The 25,152-nt window shown below is 30.4% G+C and overlaps 1 protein-coding gene, 2 long non-coding RNA genes and 1 pseudogene across 4 annotated transcripts; 2 read left to right on the plus strand and 2 right to left on the minus strand.

The window, feature by feature from the left end:
- LOC120067566 overlaps positions 1 to 1,635 on the plus strand; it is a 17,886-nt pseudogene extending 16,251 nt beyond the window's left edge.
- A 2,619-nt stretch (positions 1,636 to 4,254) lies between these two features.
- On the minus strand, positions 4,255 to 11,318 carry LOC120068102. The gene is made up of 3 exons (XR_005479086.1): positions 10,960 to 11,318; positions 6,467 to 6,551; positions 4,255 to 5,817 (listed from the first exon to the last, which is right to left on the minus strand). It is a non-coding gene; the product is annotated as an uncharacterized LOC120068102 (long non-coding RNA).
- LOC120068101 lies at positions 9,848 to 10,878 on the plus strand. Its single transcript, XR_005479085.1, has 2 exons — positions 9,848 to 10,251; positions 10,743 to 10,878. It is a non-coding gene; the product is annotated as an uncharacterized LOC120068101 (long non-coding RNA).
- A 1,863-nt stretch (positions 11,319 to 13,181) lies between the features above and the next one.
- On the minus strand, positions 13,182 to 16,836 carry LOC120068521 (VAN3-binding protein-like). 2 transcript variants are annotated; one of them, XM_039020319.1, is made up of 7 exons: positions 16,387 to 16,836; positions 15,686 to 15,811; positions 14,669 to 15,089; positions 14,367 to 14,594; positions 14,149 to 14,198; positions 13,850 to 13,907; positions 13,182 to 13,664 (listed from the first exon to the last, which is right to left on the minus strand). In XM_039020319.1, the coding sequence occupies exons 1-7, from the start codon at positions 16,735 to 16,737 to the stop codon at positions 13,447 to 13,449; spliced, it is 1,452 nt and encodes a 483-aa protein (XP_038876247.1). In that variant the 5' UTR covers positions 16,738 to 16,836; the 3' UTR covers positions 13,182 to 13,446. The 2 variants fall into 2 exon arrangements, with proteins under 2 accessions (XP_038876247.1, XP_038876248.1); XM_039020320.1 differs by lacking the exon at positions 16,387 to 16,836 and adding an exon at positions 15,970 to 16,292.
- Between the last annotated feature and the right edge of the window lie 8,316 nt (positions 16,837 to 25,152).

Below are 25,152 nucleotides of genomic sequence, written 5' to 3' on the forward strand. Positions count from 1 at the left end.
TAAAAATAAAACGGTAGGTTTAATTACCAACCATTTTATCACTCTTACTCTCACCCGTTTTCCTGTGTATTTTCATTACTCTCCCAACTCCCTCAATTACTTTGTCGTTTGTCTCTCTCTCATGCTCTCTTCATATTTACTCCTCTTCTTTCATCTTCTCTCTTCTTTCGTCGTCTGGTACGTTTTTCTCAATTTCTCTCTTCTTTCTTTGTCTGGCTCGTATGGGTTTTATTATCTTTTTTCTTTCTCAAGTCCTCCTCTCTCTTTCTTGATTTTCTTTCTATAGTTGTTTTTTTAGATCTAATTATTCTTCTTCTATTTCATTTTTTTCTTAGATCTAAAAAATATTACATACAACGTCCTATTATTGTTTCACTAAACAAAATTTCAACGATATGTTTTAAACAACCTATCCCTTGATGTTTTCAAATATTACATAATTCTAATGAAATAATGGGATTTAAAATTATGGCTCAAATTTTTTTTTAAAAAAAAAAATAGTTTGTACACTGATGCAACATAATAATAGAAAAAATAGATATCAATATTTCTAAAATCATTTCACCAGTTATAAAAAAAGGTAAAACCATATTCCACAAATTGATCAAAAAAGACTACTTAATAGTTGGTTTTATGATTTAAATTATAAGATTTTGGTTTTTTTAAGATTAACATTTAAGTGTCATCTCTTCAATCTAAAACAATGTCTATAGTTTCATTTAATGACACTAATCCTTTCGGTTCTTTTTAATTTTTACAGAAAATTAATTATTAAGTTGGGTTTTTAAATGGAATAACCACTTCTATTTGATTGTTTAAAAAATTGAATTCAAAATTTTGTATTTTATATATGAATACTTTTTAGAGTATTTATTATGTTTTGAGAATGGAAAAGAATTAGAAGTTTTTATTTTTATTTTAGAAAAGTTAGAAAAATATGTATATAGTTAAAAATTAAAATCAACAATAGCAAAAAAAAAAAAAAATCAATTTCATTTACAAAAACAACACTAAATATCTCAACTGAACTCTACATATCAAACACAGATAATGTAACTTTCTAGATAATAATTACTAATTCAACTCAACTCTCTGTTTTTATCGCGCATCAAACAGCCGGTTAGATATCATTATAATGGTAAGAATGTTGGAACAGGAGTGATAATACTAGAGGCGGCGGCTTTAACATGCGGAGTAGTAGTGGGCCTGACTCTCTACACATTCTGGGCCGTAAAACGAGGCCACGATTTCAACTTCCTCGGCCCATTTCTCTTCGCCTCTCTCCTCGTTCTCTTCATGTTCGGCCTCATCCAGGTAATAACTTATTGGGCCGTCTTCTCTAAGCCCATATCTGTTGTTGGGCCTGGGCTAACTCTTCTTCCTTTCTCAAACAGATATTTTTCCCTTTGGGAAAGCTGTCGGTGATGATCTACAGTGGGCTGGCGGCGTTATTATTCAGCGGTTACATAGTCTACGACACCGACAATCTCATCAAACGCTTCACATACGATGATTACATTTGGGGTGCTGTCACTCTTTATCTTGACATTGTTAATCTCTTTCTTGCTCTTCTTAATCTTCTCAGAGCTCTTGATGGTTAAAAACCAAATCCCAAAAATACCTTTTTTTTTTTTCCTTGAGTTTTGAGTCTAGTTTTTTCTTTTAAAATATTACACTTTTTAGTTTCACAACTTTGAAGATTAATTTTTATTTGGTTCCTAAATTTTAAAATATTACATTTTTATCTTTAAATTTTGAATTTTATTTTTATTTGGTCCTTAGATTTCAAGATTTATAAATTTAATATTTTTCCACTAAATATTTAATTTTTGTCGATATATGTTTTTAAGAATCAATTATTATCTTTTAGTTTTCACTGATTTCTTATCACTATTATTAAAACTTATTTAATTAGTTGAAAGCTAAAGGAGAAGATCAAAGTGAGTATTGGTAAACTTAGGTTTAAAAGTGTAAATTATTAAATTCTAAGGACCAAATGAAACTGAACTTCAAATATAATGGAAAAATATAATATTTTAAAGTTTAGGGACTTATTAGAAATTAAACATGAAACTTAAAGGTAAAAGTGTAATATTCTAACATTTATAGACAATAAATACTATACTCCAAATTTAGGGGCAAAAAAGGTATTTTTGTTGAACAAAATTATTATTATTATTATTATTATTATTATTATTATTATTATTATTATTTTCATTTTGAGAGAGATTTAGTTATACCCTCCGAATTCAAATTTTGGTTTGTTTGTTGTAATCATACTGGTGAATATGGGATGGGGTTTAGAAGATTTTTAGTTTTTATTTTTTTTTAAAAGAAAATACACTTTATGTGGTTTTGTTTTTAATGATGGGTTTGTAAAGTTATTTTGTTTTGAGTTCTTTGTTAATTATTGTTGTTATCGTTGTTGGTTGGTTTGTTTCAACGGTAATCATGGAGGTTTAATATCTATTTAATTGTTCTTGTCATGCTGTCATTATCTAATTTTGTTCAATTAATTTTCAACTTTTAATTTTATATTTATTAGATTTAGATTCTGAATATTCCAAAATTCTAATAAATAATTCATCTATTGAATATAAGTATAAATTTTATTTTTAATGAAAATCGTGCCTAGTTAGTTAATGAATATTAAACACATGAAAGAAGTAGATTTATTAGATATAGATTTGAAAATTAAGGAATTTGTTGGGAACAAAAATTGTAGACACTTTAACAAAATTAAAATTTTATAAATTTATTAGACATTTTTTAAGGTTTAGGAATCAATTAAATGCAAGCCTCAAAATTTAGAACTTATTAGATAAAAAAAAATTAAAAAAGAAAATCTATCACACACGAAAAAGTTTGAGAAGCATATAGACATAAACTTTAACGTTTAGGGATTAAGTAGTAAAATTTATAATTTAACGTTGTTATTATTAAGTAATAGTGTATATATATATATATATATATATATATTATTAGAATGGGTGAGATTAACAGTAGTAGTCCCTTTATTTTGAGTGAAAATGTCACAGCAGTGGATATTTGAATTGGGTGATAACAAATTAAAGCCACTGAAATATATTGAAAATAAATGGTAGGGTTGACCTAGCATTTTAGGGATAAAGAGCTTAAATTTGTCAGATATTAAATGAAGGAATTGGACAAAGGAAGAAAAAGATTCAGACAAAAATTCACAACGGGAGATTGTTTTGTCCAACTTAGGGAAGATCTCTGTTTCTCAATGTGTTTGTTTCCTCTCTAAACTTAGACATTTCTCTTTTCTAATTTCAACCTTCGGAAACTATCCCTAAATACATCCAAATTAATTATTATCACCAATTTTTAAAATCACAAACTTTGGTTCATTTTCAATATTACTGCTTTCTTCTAATTATATGTTTAATATATATATATTTTTTTTAATTTCAATAAGGTGTAGGGTGAAGATTTGAATTTCTAATCTTTTAGTTGAGTAAGTTAGAAAAATCATACAATTGGTTGAGTTGTGCTCATGTTGATTTGTTATATGGTTTAAAGGCTCATTTGGATTGACTTGAGAAAAAAATATGTTTTTCAAAAAATTCATTTTTATTTAAACACTTTTGATAAAAACTTATTAAACTATAATTGAAAAGTTACTTGAGTGGTTGCCAAACATTCTAATTTCTTTTTTAAATTAAATATTTGAAAATGTATTCCAAACCCACCCTAAGATCCAAGTTGCAAATGTATAGTTTTGTCCTTGTAAATTTAAAAATATGACTAACTATTTTGGTTCATTCATTTTTATTTTCATCTTCCTTTTTTTTTTTTTGGGTTATCGGATTCTTTGCAGGATGCTTCATTCAATATATTGCTTAAAAGGTAGCCATAATAATAAATTCATAATAATTGTTGTATGAACTTTTAAGTTATAATTTGCAACTAGTATCAAAATTATCATTTCTCAAAAGTATTAAGATAAAATGAATATTTTGAAAGTATAAGAACTAAAATTGATATTTTGAATGTATATGGACCAAAGTGAACGAATATAAAAATCAAATTATAGTAATTTTTAAGACGAGAGATTTAAAGGACTATTAAACACTAATAATGGTAATTTGGGGAGAATAAAATAATTCTTCACATTTTTCTAAGTCATTAATAATGGTACATATATATACATGGGTAGAATGGCTAACAAACTAACCACTTAATAAACAAAAATTGCAAATAAATAGCAAATAAAAAATCAACTAATACTCCCCCTCAAATTGGATTGTAAATATCTATAATTTTCAACTTAGATAACAATCCGTACAAATGAATAGCACCTAATGGCTTCATAAACATATCGGCCAATTGAAACCAACTTCGAACCGATAATAGCTTAAGAATGCCATCAGCCACACGATCTCGAACAAAATGGCAGTTCAACTCGACGTGTTTTGTCTATTCATGAAAAATAGGATTAGTGACTATATGGATAGTTGCTTGATTGTCACAAAACAATAAAGCTGGAGTTTGAACCTTGATTCTCAAATATGTGAGCAGAGAGGAAAGTCATACTAATTCACAAGATGTCAATGTCAATGCTCTGTATTATGCTTCAGCAGATGAACTTGAAACTATACTTTGTTTCTTAGACTTCCAAGAAATTAAAGAATCACCCAAGAATACACAATAACCGGTCGTACAACGACGGTGTCTAAGCACGAGGACCAATCAGAATCTACAAATGCTTTCCACTGAAAATTTTTTATGGGTTTAAACAAAATACCTTGACCTAGTGCGGCCTTCAAATATCGTAATAAATGATGTGCAGCAGCTAAATGAGCTTTACAAGGTTTAGAAACAAACTGACTAAGCTTATTAACAGTAAATATTATATCTGGTCGCGAAATAATTAAAGCAATTGCATAATAAATGCCTATAAACAGCAGGGTCTGTAAGCAAATCTTCGATAGAAGATTGTAATTTCAAAAATGGATCCATTGGCGTATTTTCAATTTTAGTTACTAATAAACCTGCATCTTCCAAAAGTTGTAAAGTATAATGAAGTTGAGAAATAGCAATATAATTAGTAGATCGTGCTAACTCAAGCTCAAGAAAATACTTGAGTGCACCCAAATTTTTTCGATTTAAACCGATTATTTAATAAGAGCTTCAAACGATTAATAAGCTCTATGTTTGCGCCCGTGATGTTGATATCATCAACATACAGCAAAAGAGCTGTGAAATCAGTCCCATGTCATCTCACAAAAAGTGAATAATCAGCTTTAGATTGTTCAAAACCAATAGAATCAAAGTATCTGAAAATTTCATGAACCATTGACAAGAGGCTTGCTTAAGTCCACGGATAGACTTGTTTAAGCGACAAACCAAACACTCCCCCTTAAGCAAAACACACTGTGGTGTATATCCAAGAGGCAAATCCATATATAATTCTTCAAATAATTCACCATAGAGAAATGCATTGTTAACATCGGGTTGATCAAGATGCCAATTTTTGGAAACAGAGATTGTAAAACAAACGCAAACGGTGATAAGTTTAGCCACAGGCGAGAAAGTTTACAGAAAATCTAGTCCCTCCTGTTGAGTATATCCTTTTGCCATTAACCATGCCTTATAACGCTCAATGGATCCATTAGTACAATGTTTCATTTTGTAGACCCATTTATAACCAATGCTATGTTTATTACTTCGTAAAGGAACAACCGTCCAAGTATTGTTGTTTTCCATTGCTTCAAGTTCTAATTTCATAACTTCTTTCCAATGAGCATAAGGCAAGGCTTGGTGGTAAAATTGTGGTTCATAATGAGAAGAAACCTGCAAGGAAAAGGTTTTAAAGGAAGAGGACAAACGGTGATAAGAAACATAATTGTGTAGAGGTAACGAATAGATAAATTGGATGGTGAAGAATGGTTAAGGAGATTACAATGGTAATCTTGAAGATAGGATGTCATTTTAATATATCTAGAGGATTTACGTGGTGCTAACATGGGAGCAGAATGAGGGATAGGAGACAAGAAAGAGGAAGTTTGAGGTAGGATGAAGGATGAAGAGGAAGATGTGGAAACAAAAGGCATAAGTAATTGGTCTAAAAAATTAGGCAATCATGAAGTTGTGGCAGTAAAAGAAGTTTCTTAATTATGGATAGGAGTTTCAATGGGATATTTTCTAGAGTGGAAATATTAAGTCAAATACTAGGTAAAATAGATGGAGAATTGTCTGGTAGAAGGTTTTCTTATGTAGATTTTTCTGGTGTAGAATTTGTAGATGAAGAATTTTCAGGTGGTAAGGGATATGGCATATGGTTTGGGTAAGACAACATTAGGAAAAGGGTTGGTTTGCTCACTGGTAGATGCTTGTGAAATACATGGAAATATATTCTTATGGAAAACAATATCCTGAAAGACAAAGAATTTTTATTTATCTATATCAAATAACATAAAAGCCTTCATACTAGTAGAGTTACCGATAAAAACAGCTGGAACAACTCTTGGAGAGAACTTAGTTCGTTGTGTAGGCAAAATTGAAGCATAACATAAGCATCCAAAAACCTGTAGCAAAGAATAATCAAGAGCCACTCCATTTAACAATTCAGGAGGAGTTTTCCATTTCAAAATGGATGAAGGAGTTCTATTAATCAAGTGGACAGCAGTCAAAATGAAGGAACCTGTGAAAGCCCTTAGCAGAAAAGTGGAGATTGGTCCCAATTTTATTTTCATAGAATCAAAAAATACATAATACAAATTATGCAGTCAAAATAAAATTTACAACATGCCAAAAAATTGAGAAAATGATTAGAAAGGACTTACCCTTGAAGAATATTTCTTCACGAAAAATCCTTCTCTAGATCTATCACGAACAGACACGTTCCAAGATGACCACCATCAATTGGAGCCTCATGTATTTTCTTTTGGGATGAGAATCTCTAAGGAGGTGTAGGCTCTTAGGTTTTTGGAAGAGAGGGAAAAAATTGAGAGGGGAAGGAGAGCAATTTGGGATTTTTGTGTGAGAAAACTTCTAGATCAATCTCTATAAATCTCTTTTGTGAAGAAGAAGAAAAACCTCTCAAATCCTTAATCACTCCCACACATTCTCTCGGAGAGAATTAATTAAGGGGAGAGAAGTTATTTCCCTCCCTTTAATTTAAAAATAAATTTAATTTTAAATAAATATACTATATATATATATAATAACTAATTTATTATATATATATATAACTATATGTGATATCATATATAAGACATAACTTATAGTCTTTATATTGTATCAAATACAATATACCCTAGTTTTAATTCTCTCATTAATGCATGGTATTTGATATAAATCTATACTAAATCTAATTATATGAATTCAATTCACATAATTAATATTTGAATCCTATTTAAATATTTATTTCCTCCCAAATAAATTTTATATTATAATGTATTAAATACATTATATTAATTATATCATATATAATTAAATTAAATTAATTATATCACATATAATTAATTTCCTCATTTAATTTGAATAATTCAAATTAATCTAAAATTGATTCTCATTAAATCCATGTTGAGCTACAGAGCTACATAGAGAACCTCATGGACCTGTAAATTTAAGCTCCAATGGTACTTGAATAATTAATTAAACTCCTTTAACTAAATTACTCAACATCTATTAACTGTCGAGCACTCCACTAAAGACCAACAGCTGCACTCTTTCATTATAGATATATTTCTATGTCCATTGGATATAACCAGTCAATAATGCGATGATCCTTTACAAATTGCTCGTAAGTACAGCTAGGCCAAAATTACCGTTTTTCCCCTGTAGTTACATCTAACTCCTTAAGTACCACTGATTCCTCTAATGAACTATAAGTCATAGTCCAGGAGAGGGCGTGGCGCCACATTGTTCAAACCTTGGAATCAGCCCTTAAAAGGGCAATTTATTTACTAACCCCAATATTGGGGATGGAAGAATTCCATCTTGTATAGTTGTGTTCTCAACTCCCCAATCAGACAAATCCCTAAGATGGTAGACTTATTGAGTCAACGATCTAGCCACTCGCACCCATACAAATCAAAGGATCGCCCTCATAGGCAGAAGTTCACAACTCACTCAGGATTTAAGTCATGTCACCTATGGTCATCCTGGTGAAATGTAAGTCTCAATTATGAACAGCGTTATATAATGAGATTAGTCATTTCTTGTTCCGATCTTATACAAACTCCTTTGTATATAATACCCCCTGCTCACATATCTCCACATGAATGATTGGGATCAGATCATTTGTAGCACTTTACAACAATTGTAACATCCACAAAGCGGGTCGTACTCGTAGTGTCACCAGGATAAGGCATCCACTCTTATGCATCTACTACAAATCATTTAGGTTATCACTTAAACATGATCCAGCTATATGTCTCTACATACATGTTTAAGCTAGAGAGACCGTTGCAATTGTATTCCCTTGAGAATATTGGTTATTATTTTGTTGTGTCCTATTGAAAGAACGTTGATTAGAGCGTTGACGGTGGCTAGGAGGATACTCATGCACCTTATTATTGGGAATGTCCTAAAACTCGCAATTCGTAATCATAGAAACATATTCTATTTATGAATAAAAGTATTATTGAAGAATTTGTTCGATTTAAATTGCATTATGTTATAAAATCCAATAAAAAGATCCGACTATAGTATAAATACTGTAACTTTATGTAGAAACATAAAAGAGGATCAAGTTATAGTATATAATAAAAAAAGGTCTATAAGTATATGGATGAAATTGGGTACCTCGTCTTGGGGACACTATGAATGCGGCCTACTTTGTATACTGATACAAATGACGTGATCCCAAAATCGTTCATGTGGAGACATGCGAGTAGGGACATTCTATGCAAAAGAGTTTTGCATAAGATCGGACCACGAAATAGTCACTCTTTCTTTATAACGACCGTTTACTGTTAAAACTGATTATTTCAATTCGATGACCTAGGGTAACTTGATCTTAATCCTAAGCTAACTATGAACTCCTGTCTATTCGGGATTATCCTTTTATCTGCATAGGTGAGAGTAGTTCAACAATACTGCTCAACAAGTCTCCCATTTTAGGGATAAGATCGGATAGATAATTGGGGACATAGTCTTGCAAGATGAAATCCACTCCTACCCGTTTCAGGGTTAGCAGATAGGTTGTTCCCTTAAGCATTGATTCCTGGTCTTGAACAAAGGGGTCCCACCTTCTCATGGCTGAGAGGGACATGGTTTATTAGTTGGACTATAAACCAATTGTTCAATAGAGAATCAGTGGGAGCTTAAGAAGCAAGATGTATTTACAGGGGTAAAATGGTAATTTTTTACCTAGCCTTAAATACAAACGACCTGTAAAGAATTGACCTACTGATAATGGTTAAATAAAGTGGACAGAAATATATCTACGGTGAGGAGAGTGTAACCATTGAGCTATAGTGGTATGTCTCGGTGATTAACGAATACTGATTAATCTCAAATCGTTGGAGCTCATGATCTGTAGGTCCATAAGGTCCCTCTACTAACTCGTAAACATTACATCTTGGATTAGAAAATTAAGCGAGTTTGAAGTGTTCAAATTCAAAATTAGAGTTTTGAATTTTAAATGTTCAATTTCAATTTAGAGTTTGGTTTATATTCAATATAATTAACGTTTAAATTAAACGTAACTAGAGAATTTAAAATATTTAAATATTGATTACATGAATAGGGATTCATGTCTAAATTAGGTGTTTAATTTAATATTTGATATTAAATTATCATTTAATTAATTAATTATTGTAAATAAATGGATTTCAAATTAAGAAATTCAATTTTGGAAATTGCTTTTGTTTAATTTAATTAAATTGGTTTTTGAAATTTAAATTAGATGGATTAGTGAATTTATCCCTCTTCTTCTATTTAAAGTGGGTTAATCCATTATTCAACACCTAGCCACTTTAATATTGCTCTTTGAAGTGTCAATCAGCAATATTTGGAAAGTGCTTGCATATGAGAGCTAAATATATACTTCAATTATCATAATTGAAGGTGACTTGCATGCTGTTTTTGTGAAAATTTTCTGAAATTTTTGAAACTCTCTCAACCCTCCTCAATCCCAACCTTAATCCATCTCAATTGAGAGTTTCACCACTCAAATCTAAGGCTGAGAATAATAAAGAAGCTCCTCTTTGTGGTCTACTAAGGTTTTAGAGATTCAATTCATGGAATTCAGCAAGGAATTGAAGAGAATCAGCAAAGGTATGCACAAATGAAACCCTCTTTCTGTAAAACTATTTTTCTAGCATGCTTTGAACTCAAATTAATGTAGTTAGAATGCTCAATGATTCTGTTAACTTCCGTTTTATGCATGTTCACTCTATCACTTATAGCATTTATCGACCTTATGTCCTAGAATTCCACGATGGGAGCAAATAGGACGATTTTCTCTTTGTCGATTTTGATTATTCGACATTTTTCCTGTATTACTTGTATTTCCAACAGCTAGGACTATGATAGGAGGAGTCGATAAAATAGCACCAGATTTTTGTTCTTCTTTTTGAGTCATTAGAGCAAAAGTTTTACTCAAGAATCATTAGAGCAAAAGTTTTACTCACAGGTGGAGGAGGATCCACCAACAAAATTTGAGACCAAGCATGGCCAAAATTATTGTTCAGTCCCATTAGAAAACTCATCATGTATTCAAATTGAACAAACATTTCAATTGATTTATTTCCTCCACAATTGCGCAGCGTCCACAAGTTCAACTTGGTCAGTAAGAGAAGTACTCATCCCAAAGACCTTTTAATTTCGAAAAATAGGTTGTAACGGAATCTTGCTCTTGTTTGAACTTACTCAAATTTATTCTTAAATGAAATATTTGTGGTTTATTTCTTTTCTGAAATCTTTCTTTCAAATTCAGCCATATTCCATAAGCAGAATTAGAAAACATGATGCTCGAAGAAATACCTTTCGATACCGAGTTGAGGATCCAAGCAATTACCATATGATTGTTCCTAATCCAGAGAGAGAGCAGATTTTCGGTGTTCAGTCAAAGTTCTGTCAATAAATCCAAGCTTACTGCAGATTGAAAAAGCAAGAAGTATTGATCTACTCCAGGTTACATAGTTGTCATCTGTGAGCAATTCTGATACAAGGAATAGATTAGATGTGTCGCTATGATGAAGATAATATGGCTTTGAGTATTTTCATTCAGCAATCGTTCCTTTTGCACTTCTTGAATTTTTTTTCCATAGAATCCATTGAAGCGGTGAAGGAAAGAAGAAGACGAAACACTAAAGTAGTAAAAGAAGAAGATGAAACGTATACGGAAGAAGAGGGTTAAAATCGCCCTAATACCATAATAATGGTAATTTGGGGAGAATAAAATAATACTTCACATTTTTCTAAGTCATTAATAATGGTACATATAATACACATGTAGAGTGGCCAATAAACTAACCACTTAAGAAACAGAAATTGCAAATAAATAGCAAACAAAAAACCAACTAATAAACACTATTAAAATTAAATAACCTATTAGCACAATTTCAGGAGTTTATAGATCAAACTTTCAAGGATATACTTGTTCTAATCTTGTTTTTAGTTGCAATATGACTTGAGAGATTCAAATCACAGATCTCTTGATTGTAAACACACAATTTATATCCGTTGAATTGAACTCACTTACAATACTTTTAGGGTCATTTGGTTTAAGGTATTATAAATGCCCAGAAATTAAAAATGTCTGGAAATAAGATTGATAGGAATCTAGGATGATTGTGTTTGATTGTGTCATGAGAATGTTATCATGATTTTATGGGAATAAATTACTTTTGTATTTAATTTGTAAAATTAATCATGAAATCGCTTATTGATAAACAATAAATTCAATCCAAAGTTTTGAGAAAATTTAATTATTTAACAATCAAATAACAATATTAATTAAATAATTAATTACAAATATTTGTAAAATGAGAAATTTATAGTTAAAGTTACTTGATTACATAATTTGATGGAATTAATTTGATGAATTTATATATTTATGATGTATTAATTAATAAAACGGCTAATGAATTCTAATTAATCGATGATAAACTAATTATAATTATTGAAAAAATAAATTCATATTATATTAATCATAATAATCATTTACTAACTACAAATATAATTAATTAATTAATTAATTATTTTATTGCATTGATTCTTTACAATTTATTGAAAAATAATATGGGTATAATATGTGTGATATAAACTAATTTATTAAACTAAAATAAAAATTAAGCGTATATATATATATATATTATAATATATATATATTATATATATATATATTTATGGAAGTAGTTAAATTCATACAATGTAATTTAAATTTAATATAATTCTGGAAATATAAATTTAATTTTCATATAATATATAATTTATATGATAAACAATTTAAATTAATTAATTTTGATAATATATAAAATAAAGAAATAAAGAAATGTATTATAAGAGGAGAGAGAGTGAGAATAAAGAAAACTCACCATTTTAGATGAGAATCATTCATGAGTATAATTGATGCATGGAAATAATTTATTCCCGTACCAAAACTATTATATCAAACAAGGGAATTTTTATCCCTTATCCATTTTCAACCTTATTTTCATCCACCCCTCCCTTGATGTTTTATGTTATTTGGGCATGTTTTGGCAAAATGGGGATTAGAAGTACAATCTTTAAAGAGTATAACAAAGACCTATTATGATCACTTAGAACTAGAACCCAATAATTTTTTATTGTTGTTTTAATTCTTTGTTCTCAAGTATAGATCACTAAATCCAAAATCATAAATTATCCTTAAAATGATTAATAGAGCGAACATCAAGACAATGATTACCCCAACATAAGCAAAAACCTTAAACAAAGGATCCATAGCTTAATTAGAAAAGAAGGGGAAAAAAAGAGGGAAAAAGAATATTAAATCAAATAAAGAAGAAAAAAAAGAAAGAGCATCTTCCCTTATCTTCATTGTTATTCCTGAGTGGTGGGGGTTTTATATTATATTCTTCTTGACTGCCTCGGTCCAAGCTACCCCTTTTGATTCCCAAAACAGTGCTTAAAAGAAGAAAACAAAACATTTAAAAAAAAAACAAAAACAAAAACAAACTAACACTAAAACTAAAACTAAAACTTGTGTCACATGGTGTCACTTTGATTCAAATTGCCCTTTACTTTACCATCCAAATTCAACCAAAATCAAAATATAAAAGGGCCCCCCCCTGTTTATATTGATATCATTAAAGAGAGACCCCATTTGGATAACCTTTTCCTTTTTTTTTTTTACCTTTAATCTAAAATTCTTTTTACAAAAGAAACACAAAAAAAGAGGAGGAAAAAAAACAGAAAATTTAACACATCTTGATCTCCCCCTATTTCCCCTTTCTTACTTAGTAACAACCAACGATATGTATCTCCTCAAACCACAACTCTGCCTCCTCTCTTCTCAGCAGCAATGGAGAGAAGCCGAGACACGCCTTGAGTCCAAATCTCGTATTCACGAATGCTCTTACATTCAAATTCAACAACGCCACGAAGGACAGTCTTCAAGCCGAAGTAGCGACGGTGGTCTCCACCTTCGAGTAGGTGGCGCCCGGGCCAGGCAGGCATGTCTTTGATCACCTCCAAAACGACATCTGAAAGAGTTGAAAAGCAAAGGGTAAAGAGATTAAAGAGGGGTTCACCCTATAAATTTCTTTATTCTTTGGTTTGCTTTATAGTATGTCACATTGTATAAACTTTCACCAATCCCCAAATGGAAGAAGACCCACATCCATTTCTGTTCAAATTATTAGAGAAAGACAAAAGAATTCTCTCTTACTCTTTTTCTTTTTTGTGAAGGTCCCAGCAACGTGCCTGCTCTTCATCTTCAACATAACCTGGCACATAAAGAAGTTCAATAAAGCTTAAAAAAATATATATTGAAGGCTGGCCATGGTGGGCAATAAAGTTAGATCCGTTGCTTCTTGTACAATATCGTTTTCTCTGTAAAACTTTATATCCCCAACAGGGTTCACATCCCCAAACAAAAAGCTGAACTTGAATACTGAATGATTAACAGATTGAATTCAGATTAGGAAACTAAAACAAATTCAAGATTTCTTTCAAGCTTTCTTTTACCTGATTCATTCTGTTGATATACACAGAAACTATTTTCCAGTGAAGATCACCTGCAAATGAACAATAAAAAGAAGCAATCAAATCAACCATCTGATGAATTGAAATGTACTTGCAACTAAATTGCCAGGGTATGACTTGAGTGTGATATAAAAAAATGGCTAATCAATCGAACCCCATCAGAATGAAACTCGATGAAAAAGAACGAAAAGATATTTTACCTTTACGAGTGCGTTTCAGGAGTTCACAGCCTCGGGCGAGAAATTCTCGGCTGCAAATGCCTAAGAAATTTTCTTCAGGGACAAGTTCACCACTGAAACTACTGTTGGAAGTGCCATTGCTGCCATTCTCAGCAGCAACTCCCATTCCTTTATCTACTGGAATCACTGCTGCTATGTTCCACACTTCCTTTAATGCCCTCGCCTTCAGAGTCGCTGCCCCACGTAAAGCTGAATCGAAACAAAAACTTTCATGTGAATCAACCTTCGGATCAAGAACTGCTAAGTATCTCTATTTCACATACCAGTGGCTGCAGCAGCAGTTAACGTCATGATATCACCGGCAGATTTAACGTTAACGGCATTGCTCAAGACTGAAGCAAGGTGATCGCGTTCAGCACCCATAACTTCAGCAGCCTCGACACATTGAGCAGCGACAAGTGTTGCAGCAGAGGCAACAGCCATATCAGTCTTGGCTTTATGTTCATCTTTGCTAGATCCAGAAGAAGCTGCAGTGGCAGCAGCAATAGCAGCTATGGCTGCAGCCACACCAGCAACAGAAATAGCAGCATGAAGCTGAGCATTCTGAGCTCTTGTTTCCTCTTTCTTCTTCTCTTTCCTGTCCTTAAGCCATCTCCCAACAGTCTTTCCACCTCCAGCAGTGGTGGATCCTCCAGTGGCAGTAACTCTGTACTGGTTATTGAGTGGGATGTTCGAGCGACCACACTGCAGAAAGAAGAAATTACAGGTGGGACATCGATCGAAATAGATCACAAAAAACTTAGATATGAGTCAATTTATGGTGAATAACGAAGAATTGACAACCCCCCAACATGCCATGGTGCTGGTGCTAACTCTGTAATACCGCACCCACCAAAATGGCCTTGGGGTCCATAAGTCATTAAATGCCCCAAAATGGAGACAACCCTCCAAGGAATTCAGCTTAATTAACAAAACCCACTTGCCGGGGATGGAAATAACCCAGCAATTCACCGATGGGAGCAAGTTTTTAGAAATCCCAGAAGCAGAAACAGAGACAAAATTATAAAAAATCAAAACCCAATTAGCAAGAACTGTCAAAAAGTGAGCGAGGGGTTTAATTAAAGAACATCGATTACTGTGAAAGCTGAAACATATATTTGGTCTGTGAGAAATGGTCAGTGTGCACCGTAACCATAAGAACAACCCTCCCTATAGTATTAACCGAAAGAGAAGAAATAAACAACCAGAAAAAGAAGAGACAAATGGGCCGGCAAGAACTGTGAGTGTCAGAATCGGAAGACTCTTATATTCAAAAAGCCACCGATGATCGGAAAACTAACCTTAACGTCGTCGATCTCCGACGGGGAGACAGGTGGGCTATCTGTTAATGAACCACAACTTTGGGCTCCATTGAGAGGGCCACTGCTGTGAGACAGTCTGCCTGAAGTCCGCGGCGAAACTTCTTGCTGCCATTGAAGTAAAGAAAAGGAACAAATCATTAATGGCGTCTACAGAGTGCAGCATTAAGTGAATTAGAAATCGGAAACGTAGAGATCACGAAAGGGTAAATGCAGCAGTCTATAAGAAGGGTATTGAAAATTGGAATGAATTGTTCTGTTCTCACCATAAATTTCGAAAACCCCATTGATGTTCTTGGAAGATCGATTAAGGGTTTAAGAGAAAGAAGAAGAGAAAGACCAAAATGCAAAATACAGAAAACCCCAAATGACTGAATGCACTAGAATTGGGTTTTAAAAAAACAAACAAACAACAGGAATTCAGCAAAAAAGCAAGTGGGATGTACGCTGCGTGAGACAAAAGGTAGGCAAAATAAGAGAAATCAGAAGCATGTTTTATTAGTAGATAAAGCCAGAAAGAAAATGGGAGGGAGAACAAAAACAAAGAGAAGCTAAAAAAAGGGAGTTGTATAAGCAAAGTTACAATCAATTTCAATCCCTCCAAAATATAAAACAAAAAGAGAGCAAATCCCATTATTTGTCCACACATGCTCTGCAAAAAAACTCTGCTCCACCAAACTTACCGACTGTGACATAATCCGCTCCATCACCATCTGCGAAGTTTCAGAAGAAGCAAAGGAAAATGGGTTTCCAGAAAAAGTGGTACCCTCGTCGAGCTCACCGGTCAAATCCTCCAAAATGACGCCGCCGCCGCCGGCAGCGACGGTGGCGATGAGGCCATTTCCGGTGTTGGGGTGCTTAGAAAGGGTCAAACGAGGAGGGGCGAGAGCTTTGGAGACCTCTAGAGCCGAAACACTCCAAGAGCGGGAGAGGAACTCCATGGGTTCGAGTGGAGTGTCCGGCGGGCGGTAGACGGCGGAGGAAAGAGGCTGCGGCGGCTCAAGTCGCCAAGGCTCGGTGGCTGTTTTGTCCATAGTAGTGGGGGAGAGTGAATCGGAGTATTTGTTGAAATGCAGAGACTTAGTGAAGATGAAGTTTGTGAGAGAGAGAGTGGGCGCTGAAGAAACGAAGGGACCTGAAACTGGGAGTTTTATTGAACCTCAGTAAAAATCAAAACTTTAAAAAATTAAAATTAAGATTAAAAAATTACACTGTTTTTTTTTAATCTTTTAGAAACATCAAATTATTGTTATTACTTGTCAACCCGAAACCCAACTCGATCAACATAAAGCATTCTACGATCGACTTTTAAGTTTACATTTTGATTTCAGCTAAATGGTATAAAATACTCGTAAACTTTATAATTTATGTTAAAAATATCTTATAATTTCCAAAAGTTTCAAACATATTTTTAAACTTTCAAAATGAGCTGGTAAATTTTTACCATTAATTTTTTATAAAAACCGTTAGTATTTTATATCCAAATATCTTTGAACTTTTAAAAGTTTCAAAAATAACTTTTAACTCAAAGAAGTTTTTAAAAAACTATTCTTACGATTATATGAATAAAAATAGTAACTACCGTCTTCTCTCTTTATTTTTATTTTTTTCTCCCCTTCCCTTTTTCAACATCTATTTTTGTTAATTGTTTAACATTTATTTATCTAAATACAATTGCATAATAAGAAGAAGAAAAATAAATGAAATACTAAGGAATTTTAGGATTTAAATATTTTAATAAAATTGTAATTTAATATTTGAGTGTGTGTTAATAACCAATGTATTTTTTCTTCGACTATTTATCGTTTTGATATGTTTAAAGGGGAATTTTGATTTTGAAATTTTGTGAGATTTCATATTTTAAACATAAAATTATGGTTTTTATTTTGGTTGCTGAGGAAATTGGTATAAGCTAATAATTTAAAAATTAATAGAAAAATAAGAGTGTATATATGAAAAATTGGATATATTATTATAAATATTATAAAAATAAATAGATGCTCATTGTTTACTGTCAATCTTCACGTTGTCCATGTGTCGTGTAATTATTAATGTTCAGTATCCATGTAATACCACATCTACTTGTCACTTTGCCTATAAATAGTGACATTTTGTGAATCTTAAAATCACACACATTGGTGAGATATCCACTCCAAATTTTCACTAAATTTTCACAATTTTAGTTATTTTATTTTTTTATTATATATTATATTATATTGTATTTATTATTATATTTATATATTGTTATGTTATATTTTTTCCATATCTGTTATGTTCATCAATTTCACAACAGATATCTATATAATTCTTTAAAAAAATCGATTCTTTTCAAACTTAAGAAAACTTCAAACAAATTGATCGTTGTATTGACAGTAAGGGCATTTAATTTTTTTTTAATTTCTAAGTTATTTTTTCAGCGAGACATTAACAATTTTGGTTCACGTACTAACAATTGAGGTATTTTTAAATTTTGTTTAAGTTAAGAGTATTTTTGAAACTTTTGAAAGTTCGAGGGTATTTTTTAAACAAAACTTTAACGGTTTCATCCAAAATTAATGACAATGATATGTTTTTTTTAACTCTTTTTTTAAGTTTAAGAGTGTTTTTTTAACTTCTAAAATAATTAAAATTCTAAATCCTAAATCCTGATTTGTAAGGGGATTCAATTTAGACACTGTTAGAATTTTGTCTAAAGTCAATTGATTCATTATTTTTACACAGTGTACCAAAGTTCTAACATATACCAAAATGAACTTAGCTCAGTTGTAATTTCCGATTCAATATTCCAACCTCAGTTTTTGTACTAAAAAAGAAAGAGAGAGATAGTAATTGATAGTGTGACTGGTACAAGTGGGTTTGATCTTTCCATTTTCTTTCATTTTTTTCCGATTTATTCAGTAAGAATTGCATGATAGTTTTTTTATGAAAAAAAAAAAGTTTTAGTAAAGGTTAATACAAATGAAACTTAAAAAGTAAATTATAAATTATATATTTTTTAAAATATTCAAGATTTCATCAACATCGATTTTGTGTCGAGTCTCTTTGAAATTTCTAATAGATTAATTCCTCGTCATGATCTATTAAAATTTTTTAAAAATAAATTTTAATACTTATTAGCTGCAAAATTGATTGGATATAACTCACTTAAACACAATTACATTTGTGAATTCTAACATTTGAATAAGTTATCGAATTATAAGATAAAAACGAAAGTTTATTGACATGTTAAGTATAAAATTAAAGATTTAGGAATCTATTATAAAATCTTTTATATTGATCTATTAAACAAAAATTTAAATTAAAAAAAATAATTTTGTTGTGAACTTTAAAAATTGTATCTAGTTAGATTGTCACACGTATGTTAGAAATTATAATTTTAAAACATCTAATAAAATGTAGGAGTTTTCAATTTTGAATATAATAGAATCATTTTGTTTTTATACATATAAACTATTAGATACTTCGCCTTTTTTAACACAAAATTTAAAACTTCAACAAATTGTTAAAACAATATAGCGAACACAATTCAACTTTTTAAAAAAATCTAAAAGACCCCTTTTTTAAATTATAAATTATTTTAATCATATTCTTAAATTTTCTATTCGATCAACTGACCTTATTAATTTATGAACATGTTGTAATTAAGCAATTGAACTATAGAAATATTGTTCTAATCAAGTCATCAATGGAATATAATAGTTTTTTTTATGTGTGTATAAACTATTAGACACTTCACCTTTTTTAACGCGAAATTTAAAACTTCAACAACCTCTTAAAACAATAAAGTGAACACTATTCAATTTTTTTAAAAATCTGAAAGTCCCCTCCCTTAAATTATAAATTATTTCAATCATATCCTTAAATTTCTTATTTGACTAACTCGTCTTATTAATTTATGAACATATTGCAATTAAGCAATTAAACTATAGAGGTACTGTTCTAATCAAATCATCAAATTAAACCCAAATTCTCTGCATCAGTTTTTTTTTTTTTTTTTTTTCTTAAGTGAGGATGACAGAGAGACATTGATGTGAAGATAAAAAAAATTAAAACAAAAATCAACCTGTGGCATACTTTTTATATTTTGTAGAGTTCAAAAAAATATATTTTTTTTTTTAAGAAAAGAACATTAAGTTAAATTATACAAATTTAATAGTTTTTATTGTAATTTGTAACATTGTGATAGTTCAAAAGTAGCTTATGCAATATTTAAGGACTTAATTTAAAATTTTAATAAGTTTAGGTAGTAATCTTTCTAGACAATAAGGTTAGATAGTATTCGATCAAAGGGAATGTTCATAGAAACAACTCAATTGTTAAGTAATATACCCTCAACGAATAGGTTGGAGGTTTAAATCTACCCTCCATTTAATGTTAGACTATAAAAAAGAGAATAATTGTACAAATGACTCAAGAATTAGTCTCAAAATGTCAAATGACCCAAATTAAAATATATATATATATATATATATATGTAAAGTGACCTTCTGCTGATATCATAGACAAGTAAAGTTATGGTATCGCGTCCTTCCTTTATTTATTTGTTTTTATTTCTTCTTCTCTAGACCACCAACGGTTCTGGTTTTTTTTCTTATTTTTTCAGATTGTCTTCTTCTTCTTCAATTGGATTTCTTCTTCTTCTTCTTCACATCTTCTTCATCTTCAGGAGTCTTCTTCTTCTCTAATTCGGTTTTTCTTCTTCTTCTTCACATCTTCTTCATCTCCGGCATGACCACACATTCTCTAACATTGCACCTTATTCGACAGACGAGAGCGGACGAAAGCGAGAGTAGATGAGAGCGAGATTCTCTGGCTTCTTAAAAGTCTCTCTTTATTCTTCGACACGAAAAATCCAAGAGAGTAGCTCTAATGCGACTAACTCCAGTGAATAGGAATGAGAGAGAAGAGTGATTTTGTGAGTGAGGAAGAGATGAGAGAGACCAAGAGAAACCAAGATCGAGACCAAGAGAGAGTGAGAGTGATCGAGAGCGAGAGAGACCGAGGGACAAAGAGAGTAGTGATTTATGAGGAAAAAAAAGAAGAGAGAGAGAGAGCAATAGCGAGCCCAAGAGAGAGCGAGAGTGAGATGCAGAAGCACACGAGTATATTTTAGTAATTTCACCCATATTTGATGTCAGCAAATGGTCACTTGATATTTTTTTTTTTTCAAAAACCAGGTCATTTGACATTTTTTACCTAATTTTTGGACATCCATACAAATTTCTCAGAAAAAAAGGTCGATGAAGTTAAGTCTATCAACATTGAAGTTTGTGTTAATTTGTTTCGTAAACATTTAAAATAGTTTAATAGTTCTGACAATTCAAAATATTTAAATATTAATTGATTTATTAGATATAAATTAAAAATTTACGTCTATTGGTCTAAACATTTAGTCACGTGTCTAGTAGATTTGTATAATTCAAATAATTTAGAAATTTCATATATATTTGTGTATGTATGTGAACCTCAAAGTTCAGAATTGAATTTGTAATTGAATCTAGTAAATAAATGACATGAATTTGATAAAAGGCTTAGGAAGAATAAATTTAATCCATAACACTTACCTACAATTTAATATTCTCCAAGTTTTTTTTATCCAAAATTTATAGGATGGATTGGATTGTTATTTAAAATTAATAACTTGATTTGAATAGTCATCATATCAAAAGAAGAAAATTATAATTTAACCCAAAAAGGGAAAAAATCGTAATACAAGAAAAGATAAAAGAAAAATTGATTGTGAAAATCTTAATACCAGAGGGGTGTAGGGAAACCGAAAGGATGTTTGGACAAAAACGGAAACAAAAGAGAAATACGCGCTGCCAATTGGCGTGTTTAGTACTTTCCTATATCGTACGGTTTGATTTGCTGCTACTGTTTTTCTTACTTGAAATTTGGGGAGCGTGCCGCACACGTGTTTTATCCTCTCTCTTTCTTTTTTTTTCTTACCCGAGGCTAAATTTGGTATTTCGTATTTCTACAACTTCAATATTTCCTCGAAAAAGTTTAGCTTCATTTCATACCTATTTTGTTTTTTATAATTAAGTGAGTAGACATTATTATCATCTTTGAATTTTTTTTTTGTTATATATTTTTTATCAATAGTTTAAAAAATTAAGTTAAATTTTAAAAACAAAAAATAACTTTTAAAAGATTATTATTATTTTTTTAAAAAAACTTGATTAAGAATTCAACGATTATACTTAAAAAAATGTGCAAATTATTGTAAGAAAACAAGAAAAAGGAAATAATTACTAAATGAGGTTTTAATTCTTCTGTTTTCACTCTTCACAACAATGAATCTAGTTGAAGTGATTAAAAAACACATATACAATCATGAATAGAAGTTGGCCTTTTTTCTTCCCCCTTTCTTTACACTACTTTGTTAAAGTAAAAAACCAATAGATTTAATTTTACAAGTGAATAATGTATTTTTTATTGGTGGGTTTTATTCTAAAATTAGAAATAGATCTTGATTTCGAGGATAATGAGAAGTGAGAAATGTTTGTTCCTTATATATCACATGATCGTTCCCTTTTAAAAAATGTTAAAATATATAGTTTTCTCTCTTAGATTTGTATTTGTTTCTTTTCTCTATCATGGTTATATTTATTTTCAAAAATAAATTATGTATATGATTCTCACCATTCAAGGATCTTATAAGGGATGATATTAATTTTTGATGATTAGTTGGATGATTTTTTAGAAACAAACTAGTGTGTAATTGCAAAGATAAATAGGTAATTAAATTATGAACTTTTGATGATGAAATATGGAAAAAGAAACTTCAAAATGGCTTTAAATATCAGTGGTACTTGAAGATACATTGAGTAAGACAATGTAAAATTTTGACTATCTTTGAAGACGAGATAATTAATATTAAAGACCATGTAAAGTGTAACCATGGCTTGATATGTTATGTTGATCAGAGTTTTAAAATTAATCGAATTGTATGGAAGGTGGGAGGTCCACCACGTGCTATGTTAAGAGAAGTATCAAATTAATCATGAAAATAGATATTTTCTTATCAAACAAAGATAACTAGCAATTATACTAAACTTTATTGTTTAATTATGAACTACTATATCAAAAATAGAGTAAAATTTGTCTATACAAATTATATTCCAAACAAATCTAAATAATATAGTAAGGTTTCAAAATAGTTTTAATTTATATATGTTCCATCTCGATTTTTTTTTATATATTATTTACAATTGACTTGGTTTTCATTTTAGTTATTTTTTCCCCTAATGTAAATGAGATTCAAAGATGTGATATCTCATTCATAACTCTACATTTGGAGGTTCCAAAAAGGACAAATTTGATGAATGTGTATTCAAATGGGAAGATTTAATTTTAAGAAAAAATGATTGATTAATCAATTATATATCATATCCATAAATAGTTAAACAAACCTACATCATATCATTCAAATGAATGAGCATTTAATAATTGAAGGAAGTTTGTATGCTTCATAAAAACACCGAAAAGAAAATCTTCATATATATCTCAAAATCTTATAGATAATATATATTTCTAACATTTAAATTTTATTCTAGTCTTCAAGCTAATTTCGCACTCATTACATTATACTCTCATATAACATCTCTTCAACTAGTCATATCACCACCTATATGTTCTTGACGGCTTTCAAACATTTTAACGTTTGGACATTTGAGGATTATTCTTTTGATGTAGCTAAATTTAGAATATATAAGATGTGTTATCTACTTATCAAGATAATTGATCTTTTCATTTTTAATGTTATAATATTATTCCATTTGAGTATGAGATCGATCTCACGATTTCACCCACATCTCTAATTAACGATATTTAAGACCCATTTAATAATAATTAAAAAATTTTAGAATGTGTGTTTTTTTGTAATTTCTTTTACGTGGTTTTCATCTTTCTTATGTCAACATTTAAACTCTTAGTCAAATAGTTATTAAAAAATGTTTTTTTTTTTTTTTTTTTTCAGTTTTCAAAACTTAACTTGGATATTAAAAACATTCGTACAAAGTAGATTAAAAATAATCAAATTCACGACGGGATTATAGTAATCTATTTCCTACAAAAGTTTAAGGATGAAACTGGTTTCTAGAAGCTTAATGTTGATACGACTTAGTCCAATGGTAGAGACAGAGGTGGTCTTAGGTAGATTGTTTGAGATCATTACGGTCATGCATTTTTGGGAGGTTGCAAATTTACCAAGCTGAAGTCATTTTGGAAGGCCTGGTTGCCATTAAGCAGCAGTGGTAATCTTTGGCATCCCCCAACGTTGCTATTTGATCTCGAAAAATGTTTTTCAAGATGGTTTTATCCCATCATTTTGGATGAGGAGGTAAGTGTGTAGTTCGTTGGTGGGTTTGTTTAAAAGAAAAAGGAAAAAAAAAATGTAGGGAAGGGGCAACATGAAAAATGAAAGAAAAAGATGGACTTGGGTGCAATAATGAAAGTTAAAAATGGTGTCTTATTCAAAGAAACTATTGAATGATATCACAATTCATTGCGTAATACAAAGGATGACTCTTGTAATATTCGGATAGGTGTGAGGTTGTTTGTCAAAAATTTAATGATCCCTCAACCGTCACTTTCTCTAAATTTGGCCCAAAATAATTGTTTTTTTTTTTTTTTTTAATTACAAAATTCAAGGTCCTAATAAGATCCTCTTTTCTTTTCCAAGAGGCCCTCTTCCCCTTGATTTAGGTATAATATTTAATTCCCCCTTCCCCCTCCCCCAATTGCTTTATATTATTTAAAATTTTTCAATTTCTTTTGCTTACATTTAATTTTCTTTTTCGTATACATTTAATTTTCTTTTTCGTACAATCTAATAAGTACTAACAAATACTCAAATCATGTTCCGCATTTGAAAATTATGTTTATTTTCTTAACATTTTTTAGTCATGATTTTCACCCTTTTTATATGAACATTAGAGTTCTTAGTCAATTTTCAAAAACATTTTACAAAACACAAGATTATGTTTTTTAAAACTACTATTTTGGTTATGATTTTGAAACACTAATATTAAAACCAAGATATAGAAAAATAATAAATAAAAGTGATGTTTATGAGCTTAATTTTAAAAAACCAAAAAACCAAAAACTAAAGAGGGCTAAGTAATTCAAATACTAATTACTACCTCAAAGATCATAGTTTGATCACTCGCCTTTGTAATTGTTTATATATATAAAAGAAAATTCAAATCTGATTTTTTTTCCATGCAGTTTCAGATTTGTATTGTTCTGGTTCCTAAATTTTCGAAATAATTTTTAACTCTTAAATTTGTTCTATCTTTTCTCCTAAACTTGTAAAAATATCTATTTTAGTCTTGAATTTTTTAAATAAATTCACTTTTGACTTTATTTTTTTAATTATTGATTGAAGGACGTATTTCTAAGTATGTGTACTAGCATGTTAATAAAAGAATGATTACTTCAAACAA

Source organism: Benincasa hispida, chromosome 12 (assembly GCF_009727055.1).
Source record: "Benincasa hispida cultivar B227 chromosome 12, ASM972705v1, whole genome shotgun sequence".
Taxonomy (NCBI): domain Eukaryota; kingdom Viridiplantae; phylum Streptophyta; class Magnoliopsida; order Cucurbitales; family Cucurbitaceae; genus Benincasa; species Benincasa hispida.

Excerpts from the sequence above, each read along its gene's own strand:
- LOC120068521 (XM_039020319.1), bottom strand. The coding sequence starts at position 16,737 with ATGGACAAAACAGCCACCGAGCCTTGGCGACTTGAGCCGCCGCAGCCT. Across the intron at positions 15,090-15,685 it reads CGGAGATCGACGACGTTAAG|TGTGGTCGCTCGAACATCCC; the intron begins GTTAGTTTTCCG and ends TTCTTTCTGCAG. Across the intron at positions 13,908-14,148 it reads ATATCAACAGAATGAATCAG|GTTATGTTGAAGATGAAGAG; the intron begins GTAAAAGAAAGC and ends TTTATGTGCCAG.